At 43.7% G+C, this 19,005-nt stretch overlaps 1 protein-coding gene across 1 annotated transcript; it reads left to right on the plus strand.

Moving 5' to 3' along the window:
* Nucleotides 1–4,236: 4,236 nt before the first annotated feature.
* BRI3 (brain protein I3) lies at nt 4,237–17,542 on the plus strand. Its single transcript, XM_054391260.1, has 3 exons — nt 4,237–4,402; nt 6,059–6,173; nt 17,168–17,542. The coding sequence occupies exons 1-3, from the start codon at nt 4,237–4,239 to the stop codon at nt 17,298–17,300; spliced, it is 414 nt and encodes a 137-aa protein (XP_054247235.1). The 3' UTR covers nt 17,301–17,542.
* The last annotated feature ends 1,463 nt before the right edge of the window (nt 17,543–19,005 follow it).

The following is a 19,005-nucleotide window of genomic DNA, read 5'->3' on the forward strand; positions in this document are numbered from 1 at the left end:
CGCTGCGCTACTGCTGACTGCGCCGCCGCGCGGCCACTCCTAGCGCCGCCGCTCCCACGGCCACCGCCATGGGGCGGGAACACGCGGCAGCGTCACGGCGCGCGGGGGCGGTCCATTGGGGCCGCGCCTCGGGGATGCGGGTGGATTGCGCTGCTTCGGCTCTTGGCCTTGCCGGGGAGCGCCGGGGCTGGCCTCTGCAGTGAACTCCAGAGAAAGAGGCTGTTGCAGGCAGAGCCCAGGGCTCAGATCAGCCAGCTGTGCAGAGCGAGCCACGGCTGCAAGGAAAACGGCGTTTGCCTGAAATCGCGTTTAGTCTTGGTGCTCAGTAAATGTGTTGCCACAGGTATAAGGAAGGAGATGGCCTTACTGTTACAACTTGTAACAGTGTAGGAGTAGCATAATAGCATAGTGGCATGCCTTTCCAGGGCACCTACGGTGCTACTTAATATTTATTGCAGGTCACCACTGTGATTTGCCCTGTCATCAAGTCATAACCTCCCTTTGAAGGTGCTTGCTTATAATCTCAGTTTTTGCCATCACATTCTAGTTCATTCCAAAATGAGTCAGAATATCTAACAAGATAGGCAGGCATTTCTATGCCTGTCTATTCAAATAACTAAGCATGAAAGAGATCTGCAAACAACAGGTAGCTCCTGTCTTTGTGCATCTCAAGGAGGCTGGAAAAGCATCTGACTTTCATTTCAGGCTTTTTTCAACGGGAACAGGCAGATTCATTGTGAGTCCAACCTGAGGAGTTTCCAGTTGCTGGTTAAAGAGAATATACCTGCCTTGCTCTTCTGTGGCCTGTATGTTCAGAAGGTTTTGTTGTGCAGAAGATCATGTTTGGAGGGTTGATGTACACGTTATATTCTCTAGAATTATGCCTGTGTGAGGCAAACCATTCCCTCTGGGTCATTTCCTTCAGAGCCCCAGGAACACCTGACTGCATGCTGATGTGATTTGGTCCTTTGTGCAGATTGCTGCCTCCCTCAACACAGAGTTTTCCCTCTCTAGTAGTGTTTTTAAAAAATTAATCATTGTGGGAAAACATCTTTATAAAGACCAAGTTTTGCTTAGTTCCTTGGAAAGTAATTTTGCAAAACTGGTAGCAGTTGTGCCTCTGATACAGTTGACTTGTTCAATCCAGTCGCTGTTTTGAGCAGGTGGAAACAAGACTTCTGATGTTTTCCATGGGAACTGGACTGCAGAAGAATTTAAGGAGCTTCTTCTCACACTGTGGACTTTGAACCATAGTCCTGTCATGCCCCAGGAAAGCAGCATGAATGATTGATTATGTGAGGAGGTTGCATGGTAAGTCATTTACAAGCAGTACAGTTTCCTCGTGCTTATTTTAAGGAAGACCTTACATGTGAAACCAAATGAATGCTGTCCACAACACTGACAGCACATAACCTTTTTGTGGCCTTTACCCAGCTAATGAAGATGATAGCTCTACTACATCTGCAATTTGACATAAAAGTTAGGAATGAATCGATGCCTTATGGAAACTTTTGCTTGCTTTGGGTATCCAGTGCTGACCCCTGCTTTGTTCAGTGGCTGCTGCAACAGAGACTTCCACTCTGTAAGGAGGTAATGAGAGAAAGTTTTTGCAAATCAAACAGCTAAATGTAAACTAATTTTCATTTTGCCAGGAATTTGAACAATGGATTTGCCGTATAATCCCAGGGCACTGGGTTAAAGTGAACCTCACTTCCAGTCGGTGGCACCAGTGAAGGATGCACTCCAAATCGTTCCTTAATGGGGGTCCAAGGTCTTGTAAAAGAGAGAGAAAACATCTAGATGTCCTTTCCTTCTTCTGTCCTTCACTCTTGTGGTTCCTGCATGACTCAAAAGGATGGCGTTTCCTTCAGTGATCTGGGTCTCACCTGGTTACGGTTGCTAGCTGTTGTTGGCTGTGGACATGTCCCTCAGTTTTGGCCATAATTGCAGATGCCTAAATACAACCTGCAGTGTACTACAGCAAAGCCATAATTTGGATTGAAAATGCAGTTTGCGAGGTCTGCCCCTGTGACAGGGACACATCCCTGACCTAGACAAGGCTGGAGTGCTCCAAAATTAACTTTGTGAGTTTTAAAATGTCTTGTTATTATGAAAGACTTTGCTTGATTCAATGCACAGTGTAGATATTTTAAATCCTCTTTGACTGCTTTTTGGCTATTGTCCTAACACAGTCAGAAATGGTTTGTGTAAGTAGCTTCCCTACTGTCAGCTCTTCCAATCTTACTTCCTTAAAAAGGGATTTTTTTCTCAACACTTGACATTCGTTTTAGGGAAGTATCTTTCCCGTAATGAGGAACCATTTGTGCTTTAAGATTTTTCTTCCCAAAACATCAAGTAATATTTCTACTTCTGCAGATGCAGTAAGCAAAATCTTTCCTCAGAGTAGGAGTGGACTTTACATGTCACTGCAAACCTTAAGCAGTGGAGTGTCTCTTCCAGATGAGTCAGCCACTGAAAACTGTAGCGAGAAGAAAGCAAGACATCAGGGATCTTCTCACCATCATGTGATGCTGGCACTGGCTTGAATTTTGGGTCTTGTAGTCTGTGTCCCTATCTGTTTCAAGAATTTGTTCAGTTTTGAGGCAAATTGTTTAATCTTTTCCCTTTTTAACATTGGGGTTTTCCCCCCCCCGCCCCCCCTATAAATGGGGCTAAACCTTTCCTGCTGCACAGGCACTATCATGGGCATTGCTCACTGTGTGCCCTAGTGGTAGGGGCTTTGTTGGTACCTGTAGTGAAGGGCAAACCTGTGTGTATTGCAAAACCAAAACACTGGTGAATCAGACAGCTCAAGGGATGAGGTGTGGAGGGAAGAGGCTTGAATTTTAACTATGACAAAAGACATTTAAGATCTTTTCAGCTTCTGGCCTGAGCTGTCCAGCCAATGAGAACTTGGATTTCAGAAGCTGCTGAGTCTGGTGAAAGTGCTGTTGAACTTGTTCCTTTAGTTTGCTGCACAGGAGAAAGCAGCATCCCCCTTGCTTCCCTCCTCCTTCCTTCAGTGTTTCTTTAGCGTTTCTTGAAACCATGTGAGTTTTCTTCAGCTTTTTCCTTTTTTTTTTTTTTTCTCTCTTTTCAAAAATTTTCCCTCATTTTACAACATTCTATGCCCTCACCCCTCTTGTTTGTTTTTTTTTTTTCCATTTACACTCAAGCACATTTTTTCTCCAGTGGGCTTGTAAGAGTTTGCAGAAGTCACTCCTGAACACACCATTATTTCCTTCTGCCTTTTCCTCAGGCCCGGGGCTCTGTGTAAACACAAATATGCATCCACAGGCACTTAGAATATAGGTAGGTAGGTAGATACACACATAACTAGTCACAGGCTGACATTCCCTAACCTTTCCATCTTCCCAGAGCTCCGCTGAAGTCTTTTAGCTATTACATCATTTAAAGCAGCTCTTAGGAGTCATTACAGGTGTACAGTTGATAAACACCCGCATCCTTTTTTCTGTTGACATTCTCGGGGTCTTCCCGGCTGATGCAGACCCTCCAACTACAATCATCTGAGAGGCAGCTGGGACCGAGTCTGGAACGAGTCTTATTCTCGTCCCGTTCAGACCGCCAGTTTCGGGAGAGGTGCACTTGAAGGGAAGGTCTCAGCCAGCACGTCTAAAATCCCACCACCGGCCTCATTAAAAGCTAGCGTGAGAACTCGGTGATTCGAGGCGGCCTGCAGCAGCGGCTCCCGCTGCCGCCGCTCTCCTCTCGGCACACCTGCACCCCGCTGCGGGCACAGCCCCGCTCCAGTCGTACGCCCTCGGGGGAGAAGGCGGCCGGGAAGGCGGGTGCCGGGGCGCGGCGCGGTGCGGGCAGCCTGGCGGGGAGCGGCCCCTTTAAGGCCGAGGGTTCCCTGCGCCTCTCGGCGAGTCACCCCGCGCCGCTGGGGAGCGGCGTCACGTGGGGCGCAGTCTTGTGACCGGCCGCGAGTGCAGCAGCCGGGGCCGCCCGCGCGGGAGCGGGGCGCTCGGGGAGGGGCCGCCCGCGCGCCAGGGGCCGCTCCGCCGCTGCCCCCTCTGCCGGTCCCTCGCGCCCGGCCCCGAATGCGCGGGGCGCTGCCGCCGGGGAGCTCGCACCGCTGCTGAGCTCCGGCGCCCCCGGGCGGGGCGGAGGGGCGGCGCCCGCCAAGTTGGGTGGTTGAGGCGAGGGCGCCGCTTCCTCTTCGCTCTCCCGGCGCTCGCCGCGCCGCTCCGCTCGGCTCTGCCGCCTCCCAGCATGGACAACAAGCCCCTGCTGCAGGAGCGGCCCCCCGCCTACAGCCCCGCCGGCCAGGGCGCGGGCTACGACTACGGGCAGAGCAACTACGGCGCCATCCCCCCGCCGCAGCCCGGCTTCCAGCCGCCCCCGCCCTACCCCTACCCGGGCGCCGGGGCTGCCGCAGGTGGGTCTGAGGCGGCTAGTGAGGTCTGGCCACCAACGAGGGGGCGAGGGGCCCAAAGCGCGTGGAGGAGAGCTTGAGCCCCGCTCCCCCTTCCCTGGCATCTGGGGCGGACCTGAAGGCGCTCTCCCCCACACAAACTCCCGGGGGCTGGAGGGAGGCGGTGCTGGCGGTGCCCCGGGGGTCTCAGGCCGACAGCGGGCTCAGGAGAGGGGCTGTGGCCTGCGCCGCAGAAGGGCTGCCCGGCAGAACCGGGAAGAGCGGGTAAAACTCGTGAGCCTCTCTCGCGTGGGGCTTCCCTGTCAGGAGCCAGACGGTTGGTTCGGCTCAGTTTTCACGCCTAAGACCAGATCAGGGAGGAGGGTGTGCAGGGGATCGAAGTATTTAAAAGCGCCACCTTCCTTTCCCCTCTTTCTCGAGGGTGTAAGGTCGTGTTTGTGTTTTGCCTTCCCAGAACACTGACTTTGTGTCCCTCGGATGTGTGGGGTTTACGTCCCAAAACAATGGCAAAGCAGCACAGCTGTGCCAGACCCCAAACTTGGCAGTTTTCTTCACATGCACTTTACTGCACTCTGGTTAAATGTTTGCTTTTTCTGATACACTTCAGTAGTCTTAGAGAGACTTAAGCAGGGGAGTAGACACAGTGCTTTCGTTAACTGAATTAATACTACCGTCGAAGAAAGAATTAGTCTCTCAGGAAAGACTCTCTAGAGCTGAGGAAACTCTTCAGAAGTTACAAAAAATACGCAGCAGACCCAGTCACCAAGCATTGGGTTGAATCTTGAGGCCATAGATTGATTTCCCACTAATAAATTAGAGCTTAATTTCCTACAAGACAAATATTACTGAGTATTTTCTGCTTAATTTGAAGTAGTGAGGCTGGTGGACTTTATAGGTATGTAACTTGATTAAGTAAATCTGAGAACTGTGCCCTGGGACAGAAGCTCAGAGCGGATTGTACTTGGGCAAAGTGTCCCTATCTGCATGAACACACTGCACACATCTAACTGTCCTGTTAAAAAGCCTTTTTTTCCTTTATGTTGGTTGTTTTGTTTTAAGTACATTTTTAATGTAATGCAGCAGCTAAAGACTTGTGTTTCCTAACTACAGCTGTTAAAATGACATGTTCACTAGCTGACAACACGAGGGTTCCGAAAGGGTCTTTTTTCCTGTGCTATGCAACCTGCTTCATTTCTGCTTGCATCCTGTCACTTCTACCTCTCTCACTCTCTCTAGTTATAATATACAGAAGTTAAGCTGGACACCAGAGAAAGATTTATTCTGTTTCAATTACTTTGCCCACTGGAGTGGGACATACCCAATATATAAGATCCAGAAGTGAAAGCTGTGGCTGTTGTTTGTTTAAACTCTTTTTCCCTGGTGCTGAAACAGTGTGGAAACAAAATCTCCCAAGTTAATTATTAGCTCAGTGTCCTTTTTATGTGGTTAAATTGTGCTGGATACTTGGGTCTGTGAAGTGGCTTTGCAACTAGATCAGCTGAGTAGTGTGTTCCAACTCCAAATTTGATAGAACTTCTTAAAGTGCTCAGTCAAGACTACGTTTCTATGTATCTTTCTTATGCTTCGTTTCTGTACTTTATCATCATTGTTCTTTGTGCCTTACGTGTGGTGACTGAGGAGGTGTTTTTCTTGTTTCAGGGTATGCTGTTCCTCCACCGACATCACAACCAAACTATTCGAGCACGTACACCATTATTCAACAGCCTGCTACCACCACCTCTGTCGTAGTAGTTGGTGGCTGTCCTGCCTGCAGGTAAAACAGCTCGTAGTTGAGAGAGAAACTCAGTCTGGGGATTTAGTTTTTAAATTACAGGTATCCACGTGGTTCCTTCGTTTTCAAGAGCTACTCTTTGTGTGTATTAGAACTGAATTAACTGAATTCAGTAGTGGAGTGCTTTAATTCATGTTGTATGACACCCTAATGGACACGTGACAACTGCTATAATTAATACAATACTTGATAGATAAGCATGGATCTGGTCTTTATGATGGAAGAAGATCTGGAAGTGGTGTTTTTCATGAAAAGGCACTTCAATAACATGTGAAGAGTCTTTTCTTGGGGGAGACGATGACAGGAAGTCTTTTCTGGTGTGTTTATGCCTGGTGGTAATGAGTAATGTGATTTTATTGTGAAACTCTGTAATCTTTGACCGTAGTCACTTCTGGTTGTCTGGCTGTCCATTGTCCCCATTCCTAACATCCAGACTTCGCAAAACCAGGCACAGTGATTGTCACTATTGGTTAAAAACATCAGTATCTTAAAGGCTTTAAAAACCCTCTTGCTTTCAAAGTCCTTTTACTCCTGAAGAACAGGGAGATTAATAGATTTGCTAAAAGGGTTAATCTGATGAAGTGGTGAAAACCAGAACAAGTGGTCAGCAATTAGTTGGAATTGCAACAAAAGAACAACTTCCTCCTGGGAGATCATCGTGACAAAAAAGGAAGGAGGCACTGTGTGTGTCCCAAGTCAGCTGCACTTCTGGGTTCTCATCCCAGGATGTTAACTAATGGGTGAGGACAGCCAGATTGCTGCTAGTGCAGCTTGGACTCTGCTGTGCCTGGCCAGCTCTGACTCAAATGCGGAATCATTCCCTTTCTGTTAAAATGTTTGGGAGTTAGCCTTGGGGTGTTTTGCAAGTATGAGCCCTTGCTTGTCTTTTTGGAGATATGTAGGAAACAGACTTACTGGAACAACTGAAATTATACCAGGTTTTGGTCTGATGAATGTTATAGTGGCAGAGGCTAGGTGTCTTTTGGTGCCATTAGAAGTGGTGGTGTACGAGTGTCAGGGCCTTCAAAGATGCATTCAAGTAAGAAGTATCTTGTGGTGCTCTGTGAAAGCAGATGCCTGCTGAAGTGCAACCAGTTAAGGCTGTAAACCCTGTACCAGACAGAGCTATTGATCTAGAAGATGTAGTTTTAAAACACTTAGGAAAGGTAACCACTGAGCAGTTGGTAGATGCGAGATGTGGTAGCTGCTGCCACCTTAGTAAGTACATTAAAAAGCTTAGGGTTTTGCTCAGCCAGAAGACAAGAAAGATGTTCTGTGTTGCTTGAAGGGCAGACAGTGTGTTTATACAGGCCTTCTGGCCCTAAACCAAATAAATCTCAAAACCTTTTACTATGGAAGTGATCTTTGCAGTAACTTAAGATAGGTAGATTCTTGCTACTATTAGTATTTTTTTTTTTAAGTTATCCTGTGATGCTCCTCGAGACACCTTTTGAAACAATCATTTGCAAGTATAATGTCTAACTTCAGCCAAATTTGGGAAAATGAGCTATCTTTTGTAATGTGTTTTTTAATGACCTCACTTGTTCTTAAGTTATCAGACTTGCTCTGCTGGAGGTACCCAGTGCTCTGTATGTTACAGACTCTTTCCTAAAGCAAAATACCTTCCACAAACCCCTTGTCATTTTCAGGTTCTCAGGTTTGAAAAGCCTGAGGAGAACTATGCCATGTTAGTTAATAGGAGGTACAATACTACACTGGTTAAACTGTAGGACTGTCCTCACCACTTCTGAAATACTCATGGTCAGGGAATCCCAAGGACTGGTGTGTCATAGTCTTTTTGGCAATATCACTCTGTTTTTTCCTAACTGTCTTTAGAGGAAAAGTCAAAGTGTCAGGGCAGGAGAGAAGAATCTCAGATTTGTTGTCTTTTGACTAGTTAATGGTTTGAGAAAGGACAGGAAGGCTGGGTGAGAAGCACGTTAGAACTATGGGAATCTGAAGGGTCAGGGTTCATGCACTGGAAGGTTACACCACCATCTTTTCTTAAAGAGCTCATAATCCTATTTGACTTCTCAAGACTTTAAACATAGTTCTAATTCACTTCCTTGGCCTGAAAACCTATTCTATGAAGAATGTAACATGCAGCTACGCCCTGAATATAACACTGAACAGAAAAGGTGTTGAAAGGGCATTGATAGACATAAAAAGCTATTAATGGTGTGTAAAAAACCTTGGTTATTAAACTGCCAGGTTAGTTGTCCTGTTACTCTTCTGATTTGATGCTGTGCATGATTGTTGGATAAGTCCATCTGCTTTAGAACATGAGAGTCCTGCTTGTAACAGAGTAGGCTATAGCCCATCAAGAGTATTTCTGTCATCAGAAATACAAACCAACTTTTGCACTATTGCATGTATGAATGTTGCTAATGGAAATTAAAACCATTTCCAACTTCAAATATATGGTGTTAATGGAGTCTATATTTATTGCAGTCATGAATGATCTTGGGATTAATAAGCTAGCTACAATACAATTGATCTTTAGACTTGATTTTTGGTACAAGTCATAAAATATATGAAATATCTCTGGAAGCAGCCTCTCTACAAGTAGGGAGTATGCCTGTGGTTACAGTGTAATTGCTTTTTCTAAATCCTGTCTCTGAAGCATTGCTGCATTGAGGGAGGACTCTCCTGTCTTGCAAGCTGCACCTCTTGCTTAGAGTTATTCATTACTCAGATCATCCTCACAGGATCACTGGTCAGCATTGCTTTCTAATTACAGACTTCAGTATTAATGTATGTTCCATCCTTCCTTGCGTTATTAAAATGTCTTGGGTGGTTGTAGTACTGTTTTCTTAGTGTGAGTTCTCCCAGCTGTAATGTATAGAGAATTACACTGAGTTGCAGGAACTCATCAGCTTTATTGCTTGTAGCTGACATGTGAAGATTAGCCACGTCCTGCTTTTAAACTATTTTATGTTCCCAAGTACAGATTGAGTCATTACAGCCACTAACTTCAGGGATCCAGCCATGTAATTATCTTTTTAGCTTGGAGAACAGAGTCTGGCTGCTTTTCTTGTGGTTGCTTTCATTTTCTATTTCTCCATCTTGTGCTGTTGGGTATAACAAACTGCAAAAGGAATGTTTGCTTTCCTATTACTTAACAGAAGAAAGGTATTTTTAAAAATGGTGAAAGCATTCACTTGATCTGATGTTTGCAAAAGTTTGTCCTTTGGAAGTCTGGGACAGAGCCTGTGATGGGCCCTGTTGGGTTTTTATTTTCCTGTTTAACAAGTCTTCAGTTGCTTGGAAGAAAGAATGAGGGAAAGGACATACCACTGCTGCGTTGTGATGGTTTTTCTTCTGACAGTTACAAAACAGCTGTTTGAGAAGTAGTGTAATAGCACTGAAGGTTTTTCCAGAAGTGGGAGATGAGACAAGTTCTATTAAAACTGTATTTATTCTCAAATCTCTTGCATCCTTCTCTCTGCAGTAGATGTGGGGGTGGGGGGTGCAGGGAAGGGTGGTGTGTTTTGGTTTTGTGCATTTTTTTCAGGTAGTGGAGGTTTTGGGGTTTTTTTTGGTTGGTGTTGTGTTTGGGGTGTTTTTTTCTTTTTACTTGACAAAGCAAGTTGTCAGGTTTTGGTTGAAATTTTGTTCAATTAAGTACATGTCTTCTGATACAATAGACTCTGGGAAAATTGCACTTAGGTGATCCAGTCCTTCAAAATTTCACTTACCTGGTTTTACTTCAGTTGTCAGTCACAGATGCTGTGTGTGGTTTGATAGAAGTTCTGTTCAGGCTACAGATTTCCTATAGTTACAACAACTGTATTTAAAGGTAATGTAAAAATTTTTAATATAATTTCATAATATGTACTGGTTAAATATGCAAGGGATAGCAGAGCTATTTAGAGAGCATGTCCCATTCTGAGTTAAAGCTCCAGTTTCTCACAGCAGGCTGACATGCTAGAGATCCTTTTGAATCTTGTGAGTGAAGCCAACGTTGAAATACCTTTTCAAGAGCCTTATAAAAAGGAATAGCTATAATGCTGCAGCAGCTCCTGACACTGGTCTGTGTCACAAAAGTGATCAGCTTGCCTTGGGAATCGGCATAGCTCCCTTACACTCCACTATGCAGCTTTCTGTAGATGTGTGCTGTTGAGGCAGGCTGGGGCATTCATCCCTGCCGTGCTGTAATTTGGTGGCTAGAACAGTTGAGGCATGAAATTCAGCAGTGACTTCTGCACGTGACTGCAAAGAAGAAAGCCTTGATACAGCAGTTGAGCAGATGCTGTGAGTCTGCTGTTTGGAATTACTGGCTGGGATAGTTGGAACTTCCCCCCCAAGCAGAGGCACGCAGCTGCTTAAAGGGAGGTCTGTTACCTAAGCCTAGAAGAGAGGAGGTGGTAAGCCTGTTAACAAGTGCCCAAAGTGAGAGCAAAATAGTGCTGGCTGTTTCTGAGGGCTTTTTTTCTACTTGTCTGAACTGATTTGTGGACAATAATCAAATATTTTTTTTTTTTTTTAAATAAATGAGATTTCATGCAATAAATAAGATAGAGCAGGAGTGTGTTCCCTAATGGGACCATATCAAAATGATAAACTGGTCCCTGACCCCCAGGTTGTCACTGGGGCTGAGTTGATAGCTTTTTGGGTTTCTTTTAGTGTGACCATTTGTCTTGATGTCTGTATTCTGATAATTAGGATTTCTTTGTAGCAACAAGTTGCTCCAGGTTGGAGGAGGAAGCTGGTCTTGTTTGTTGGTAGCCAGAGTTGATGCTGCTTTGGCTGTGTACACAGAGGAGTCAGGGAACACTCAGTCTAGTTCACCTTGGATAGATGTCCACTGTCTGCAGTGAATTTTAGTTGGCAGGCTTAGTCTCATTTGTGAGGCTAGGCTGTTGGTGTGAAGCCATGAAGCTTGTCTCTTAATTAGTGTGTTCTCAGAACGGGAATTAAAGCAGTGGTGCTACTGCATTAGAGAAGGCTGGTGATTTGCAGGCATTTCAGTAAAGACAACAGCTAGATACAGGCTCTTCCCCAGTGCCAGAATTTGTGTCTCTGCAGCCAGCAATCTGTATAGGAAGTGGGGCCTAAAGCATAAGGAAGTTGAGGTAATCTGCAAGTACTGTGGTGACTCTTACTTGAAGGTGACTTAAGGCTAATTGCATTTACATATATGTACAGCTTGTGTTGAGGGGGGGCAAGCCACTGGCTATGTATAGATTTCAGCTCCTTTGTGTGAATACATACCAACAACTGTTCAATATGCCTTCAAGCTGAGGCTAGAAGAGCTGGTACCTCTCTTCATGGAAATTAAAATTATGAATGTTCCATGCTTACTCAATAGGTGCATATATAATTGTCAGTGCTGCTGCTTGGAGGTGAAATTCAAACTTTCGCTGCATTATCTAGGGCAGACAAAAGTGATCTATGTTCATTTTCATGTTCAGAATTAAAAGATCTGGTGTGCAGCTTCCAAATTCTGTGCTTGTCATTGGTCTGATGCTTCCATTGAAATCTAAAGTTAAAGACTCAGCCAACCTTAGTGGCAGCAGAAATGGGATACTGGTTTGAAAATTCCACTTGCTTGATCAAGCAAGGGAGTATCTGTGTAGAAGACAGCTGGAGACATCCTTAAGTGAAGTGCAGTTCCTTTTCAGGTCTTGCAGAGCTTGTTGTACAACCAAATTGTCTGATTACCTGGGGTGACCCTTTGACTTGATTTGTAGGGGATGAAGGATGCTGAGAAGCACACACTGCAATTCTGTGATGTGTTAATGCATGTGTCACTTGGACTGATGCTGTGTTCACAGGCCTCACTACTGACCCTGGGATCCTGAGCATTAGACTTAAGATATTAATATTTTAAGACTTACTTTCAAGAAGAGGGTGTCTGAAAAGTAATTTAGTTTTACATACTTGTCAGTGGGAATAACTGACCTTGCTTTTTAGAGTTGGAAGCTGCAGTTACAGATTAAATCCAAGATGCTGCTTGCAGTATAAATAAACCTTTCCAGTTTATTTTTAGATTGGGAGTGGTGCAGTTTTAATCAGCTTTTATGTGGTTTATGCTGAAGAACAAAATTTATATTTGGTTACATTAGAGAATCCATATACAAACTGCAGATTCACTAATTACTCTGCAGCTCAGGTAAGATACGCAAGCAAAAAACTAAACCAGTAATTTCTTAGTTATAAAAGTTTTGGGTTTTTTTTCTTTTTCTAAATTTAGTGACTGGCTAAGCAGCGATTGGATAAGTATTCGTCTAAAATTAGGTGGTGACACAACCCCACAGAAGTCAAAAAGTGCTTTTGTAGTTAGTGCTGTAGTAGTAATCACACTGCTGTAGAAGTGATAGGGACTGGCTCTGGAGTAACAGGTATGCTGTGGTGGAGGTCATGCAGACACAGCACTGGCAAGCTGTCTGAATGAGCGTCACTGGTAGCTGACTTGGTCTGCTGCTTGGCTCTGCTGTCGCTGACCCAGCAGTGCTTCCTGTGGCTTGCTTTGGCCCTTGCTGGTCCTTTCCCCGGGTCTGGTGGTGAAGAGGGATGGCAAGATTTTATTACATCTTTTTTTCCTTTCTTTTTTTTTCACATTGGCATTTTGCATCACCACAGAACACTTCCTGAAGTGTTTCCAATAAATTCTATTTACAGTGTCAGAGGCATCTGCTGACCAATACCAAGACTTGGGCCTTGCAAGCTGATTAAGAGGGTTGATTGTAATGGGTTAGACAGCAGTTGTCTGTGTTTGGGTTTGCTCACCAGAAGTGCTCTGATCCCTTTCTAATGTTTAATTAGCGTGTGTGTTCTTTACTATCAGATCAAAATTAGGCTGTTTAGTAAACACTGGTTTACTTGTCATAAGGGTAGACCTGAAGACAGGAACTGAATGTGGAATTGAGAGAAGATGTGAAAACACTGACAAAGCTAGAGTTGGATGCTTGCAGGAGGGTATGCTTAGTGTGTGTGAATGAAAAAGATGCAATAGCAAAACAAGGCAGGAAAGAAAATAGCCTTAATGTGCTATGTGCTCCACTTAGGATGCATTTTCCAGTGTAATGTTATTTTTTGTTGCTAGTGAAATGTTGGGAGTAGGAACTTTGCCTTCTTGGATGGATTTGTAGTATCGAAGGCTGCTTAAGTCTGAGCTGCTTGATACATGTAGTATTGTACTGGGTTAACCTGTTAAGGGGGCAAGAGGCATCACCTCTTGAGCTTCTGCTGCTGACCTTATTTGATCTGAGGATGATCAGCATTTCAGGTGTTTCCACAAGTAGAAATTACCTCAGCTGCTGCATCCAGGCTTGCTCTGTCTCTCTAGCCAGTCTGGTTCACTGAGCAGTTTTGAATCACTTTGCATTTTAGTCCTACTAGCAGAATCTTCCCAGACAATGGCACTTCTAGAACCACATCATTTCCTTGGTGAATGAAGTGACTCCATTCCTTAACTGCAGTCTAATTTTGAGGGTCACTTGCCAATGCTTTAGTGTCCAGGTCTGCCCTAGGCAAAGAGGCTGTGCAGCAAAGAAGTTATGCTGAAGCTTCCTGTTAGTTAGCCTCCCCTCACATACCATACTATGTTCAGGTAGGACAGCTAGGTGGAAGTCTCTGGGAGCAAGGGTTAATAGGAGCCTCCTCCATTCTGCGTTTTGTGTGATGGCAGACAAAACTGTGTTCATCCTTTCCAGGAGAAACATTTGCAGAATCAGCTGGACAGATGCAAGTGTTGCCAAACCTGATTACAGAGGAGAGCTCTGGGAAACTGTATCAGAAAGACCACCAGTAGTGCAGTTCCCAAGAAACTGCTGCCAAGTGCCTATAGCCAATAGTCAGTATTAAAACTTGCAGTAAAAATACCAGAAATAGAAGTGGGCTTCTGTGTGTGAAGTCTGTATGTTCTGTAAGTCAGCAGCTCACCGTGGTGAGAACCAGTAATTTGTATCAAATGCAGAGCCCTGGAAGATAAACCAGACCAGCTGTCTGATGAGGCAGTCTGGCTGTTTAGGTCTCATTGGGGGAGACTGTTGGTTCTCTTTGGAGATGTAAAGGAATCTATTTATAAAGAAGAAAGTTCCACTGTCACCTTATGCTTGATTCCTTAAATGTTGCTTTTTGCTTCAGTTGGAGAATGAGATACTGCTGATGCCACAACTGTTGTTTAAAGTACTCAGTAAATGTCAGGGTCTTTTTGAGTAATGCCAGAACCATTGTGCTCTACTGACTCTATCAGTGTGCTAAATATGCCAGTTCCAACCTGGAGAAAGGTGGTTTTATGAATTTGGGCAATACTTTTAGATAGTTTTAATGTCTTATTTTAGGCCAGTGTTGGTATCAAAGTTTGTGATCTGGTGATAGAGGTATGGAAATAGGAGTGAAAAGGTACTAAATAGAGAGGTGAAACTTTTTTCCATGTTTGAGGAAGCTTTCATGAAGTGCTTTGGGAAAAGAAACGACTGAAACTAGCTCTACAAATATGTTTCAGCTCTGGGAAAGATGATGGAGTCGGCAGTCCTGTAGTTTGTCACAAAAGCAGAACACTGCAGAACTCATCTCTCACTGTTCTTATCTCTCTGGACGTCAGTGTTCAAGAGTAACCTTACATTGTTGTGGCAAAATATGGTACTTGCACTGATAAATGGAGTAGAGTGCATGCCTGACTTGGAACAGAGGGTGGTGTTACCCTGAGTTTGTAGGAGTAGCCACAGTGAGCAGCACAGGCTACAGAAAGAAGTCTGAGCTTTGGGACACTTGTGTGCTGAGGCTAGAATCCGTGTGGTGATGTGAGCTTTAGTCTACATCTTTTAACTTGTTGCTTTAAAGGAGTGTTATTTGAGAATATGAAATTATAAAACTACTGCTGGGATTGATCAGCTGTACCCTGAGAATATCTTCATACCAAATATAAAGTCAGCTTCTACCACAAGAACTCTGTAGGCAGAAACAGAGTGAGTTTGTCAAAAGGGAGGGGACTGATGTCCGAATCTGCATCTTCCTTCCTTTGCTCTAGGCATATGTACAATAGGTTGTCTATGACTGCTTTGTAGGGAAGCAACAACTTGTTAGCCTTGGCACCTTGTAGAATGTATTTCAAGGTCATGTAGTGCTCTGTTTGCTTTCACTGTGCCAGGGAATCTGAGAGGACACATCTTGTTCAAGTGTTTTACTAAACTTCAAATTCTGACTTTAGCTGCTCAAATTTTGTCTGGTACTTGGGCTTTACTGTCTGTCTGCATTTTGGGGGGATATTTAGCACTTCCACAGAATGAAGTCAGGGACTGAATACAGGTAAATTTCTGTTGTCACAGAACTGCGTTGAAACAATTTCTCATGTAGGGTGGTCCTTCAGTGGAGACTCAGCTGCAGCCAAATGATACCAATAATAGGTTCTCCTACACTTCTGAAGGGGCATCAGCTTTTGGAAGTAGAAACCAGGAACACCTACTGATGGTTATTTTAATAGTGATGCATGTTTGGCCTTTTCTAGCTACCAGAAATAAACTTGTTAAACAGCTATGACAGAAGGGCTGCACCTCTGAGCTCTTCGGGTGACTTAGGCTGTCTGAAAGTGAGTAGTTAGCATGGTCCTTTACACACCTTCCACAACAAAGTGCTGACCTCTGAACTACTCTCTTTAACTGTAAATCTACAGTTAGAATTTTTAAGTCCTTATCCAGCCAGATCAGTCACAGCCCAACACACCCAGTGCCCCTGGCTCTTTGCATGTTAATGACTTGTGCTCTCTGAAGAAAGGTGATGCCAGCACTTCTTGGAGAATGTGCAGGCAACTGCAGTAACCAGGCTTTGCCAAGTTGTGCGTTAATTTGAAGTAACAGAAACAAACCTATCTGTTTCTTCTGTTTCTCCCTGTCTGCAATGTTTTTTAACTTGCTTAGTGAAGGCAAGGAGCTGGATGTTTCACCAGAAGCCCTTAACCAGCATTACACAACTCTCTGCCCATTCAAATCTTTCTCTTCAGAAGAAGCTGAGAAAAAAATACCAGATCATCAGCACAAAACATTCAGAAAACAAGTTTTTTTTTTTTTTTTTTTCTGAAAGTGCTGTAGTGCACATATACTGTGGGGAACTTGTGGTTGAATGAACTGAGAGGGTTCACCTCAGGATAACTGTGGAAACTGGGTAGGCAAAGCATATGACACAAGTGTGACTGCTGCCTGTTGTAAGAGACCTAGAAAGCAGAGAAATAGAGTTGTCTGGTGTGCAGTAACCAGTATCACAACACTGGCAGTTAAATCTTCAGCACTGTCTCTGGAATTCAGTAAATTATTTTAAAAGCAGGGAGGTTTTTGTTTGTTTTTGAGAGCAAACTTTGGTGACACTAGGGTATAATTCTAGAAAACTATATCCTCACCTAGACAGAAAAGCTTGATCCTGAGAAAGGCCATCAAGGAATAAAGCTTGATACTGCTTACAGTCTCTGTCCTGAATGTGTGATCTTTTATTCTGAGCTAGGATGCAAGCATCCAGAAGAACCATGACTTCCAGATTCTTTATGCACCTGCTGTAGAGGCTTTTGTGTTCAAGCTTTCTGAATGGAGAGTGCTTGTCACTTGTTCCCAGTGGGCTGCAGGTGCTACACCTGTGTGTTCTTCTGTGCCCATGTATTAACCAGTATTTGGAGTTGAGCCAAGTGCTCAGAGTTGTGGTGGCTTATGTTTTGTTCAAAGTACCAGTCCTGCATTGCAGTGATAAACAGTTGCAGTCTGGAACTAAACAGCTAGCTTAAATTAAACCTTTTAGTCTTGTTATCTACAGTCTGATCACCTGCAAATTTCCTGTTTTTCTTTCAGTGGTATAATTCAAAACCTTCTGCTGCAAGCTATGAAAATAAGCCTTTTAAAAGGGGAAAATAACCCAACCCAAAACCTTTGTACTTTATCTTGCTATATAAAACGGTGTGTTTTTTGGTGACGGTGAGATTGCAAAGTCGTAAATTTGGGGCAGACTTGTTGGGTGTCCTTGACTAAGTCTGTTTTCCATTTTTACAGGGTTGGCGTGTTGGAGGACACCTTCACCTGTCTTGGTGTTTTGTGTGCCATTGTATTCTTTCCAATTGGGATCCTGTTCTGTCTTGCACTGAGGCAGAGAAGATGCCCTAATTGTGGGGCAGCTTTTGGCTAAGGAGATGAAAGTGGACGTGCTTATGAAAGCTACACCTGTTAGCATACTCTTTCTAATGTAAATGTCATGTACAATCGTTTTATTTGCTTCAGACCTGTTTTGTAAAGTGTGAAGAAATCTAGTCTCTTGCATGTAATTTAAACTTAATCTTTTATGAGCATGTGCATTGCAAAACATGAAGACCCAACTTGTTTTCCATGTTTAGTGGCACCTGTTGAAAACTAAATAAAACTGCTTTTCCTTTTGCAATCCTCAACTTGTGGCTGGATTATTAAGTACAAGACTAACGTGTCTGGGAACATGTAGTCTGAAAGTGGAGTTAGTAATCCTAGCTACAAAGAATAAATACTTGCCAGAATCCTTATGATTAAAAAAAACCCAAAACGACATGGTCTAGGGCTGTACTTGTTTTTTGGGGGGTAAGCATTGCAAGTGGTGAGGCACTAGTAGTAACAAACAGTAAGATCTTGCTTTTAACTCATGGAGGTTACAGGGACACATGATCTCCAAGGGCTGCAGTGGCCTACCTGCTATAGCAGAAGCTTCCTAACACTAGGGAACAGATATCAACAAGTTCTGACTGGCAGGACACTTGTCTCTAGAAAGAGGCTGTGGCACTGCCATTGGTGAGCTGCCCTGAGTGAAAATACAGCCTAGGTTGACTTGCCTCCAATATACTTTAGAAAATGGGCTTAGCTGTAAGGCACACTTCTGAGAAGATTGTGTTTCAGAACGGGATAGTGGAGATTTGTGCAAGTTTATGTAGCAAGATAGCGTCCTCTGCCTTGAACAGCAGTGTGAGAAGAGGAGGTGGAACGAGTGGATTCTATCTCTGCAGCCATCACATGCTCTTATACTATTTTTTGATCTTAAGTAACTGAAAGGCATTTCACATGACTTGGATTCGCCGTTTAGAGTAGTAGCAGCAGGCACAACAAAATGAATATCCATGGGATGCTGTAGGAATCATGTACAATTGTAAAGCAGAATGACTTAGAGCAAGGATTAAGTGCTGGCAGCAGTCACTATACAGACTTCATGCAGTAGGTAGTAAATACCCCCATAACTGGGGGTGCTTTATAATTGTAATGCTAATAAAGAGTGTAAAGTCAGTTTCTAATATTCCAGGCTAATTTCTGAGATGGTTATTGCTGCAGGAAAAGTCTGTCAGACAAACTGGCTCTACTTGTGGCTGTATTTTACATAACTCAGATACTAGACCATATCAATATTTGTTGTTGCTAGGCTCTTTTGTGGAAGGCTGCAATAATAGAGTAACTTCAAAGGCAGCTTTTTGTATTAGAGTTGAGAGAAAAAATCATGGCACTGTTTTATTATGACTTTTTTTATCAGACTAGATTTTGACAACATGTTTTAAAGAAAAAGTTATTGTAGGATGTGTTGACAGTACATTAGACTTAAGTTTACGTTAACACTTGGAAATTTGTAGCTGAACATTAAGCAAAGCATTACAAATTGTCTATTCTTGAAGGATAAATATTTATTTATAACCTAGAGTGTCTCTCTTGAACAAAATAACGTATAATCACTTTATACAGGCAATTCTCTATTCTGGAATAAGGCAGATGTTACATTACTTTTTTTCCTCCAAACAAAACAGTCTTTCTCTTATTTGATGCTTGGCATATGCAGGCTTAGAGAGCTTACCACTGCAGCTTCCAAACAAGGAATGCCAAAGATTCAG

This window comes from Indicator indicator, chromosome 22 (genome assembly GCF_027791375.1).
Source record: "Indicator indicator isolate 239-I01 chromosome 22, UM_Iind_1.1, whole genome shotgun sequence".
Classification (NCBI taxonomy): Eukaryota; Metazoa; Chordata; class Aves; order Piciformes; family Indicatoridae; genus Indicator; species Indicator indicator.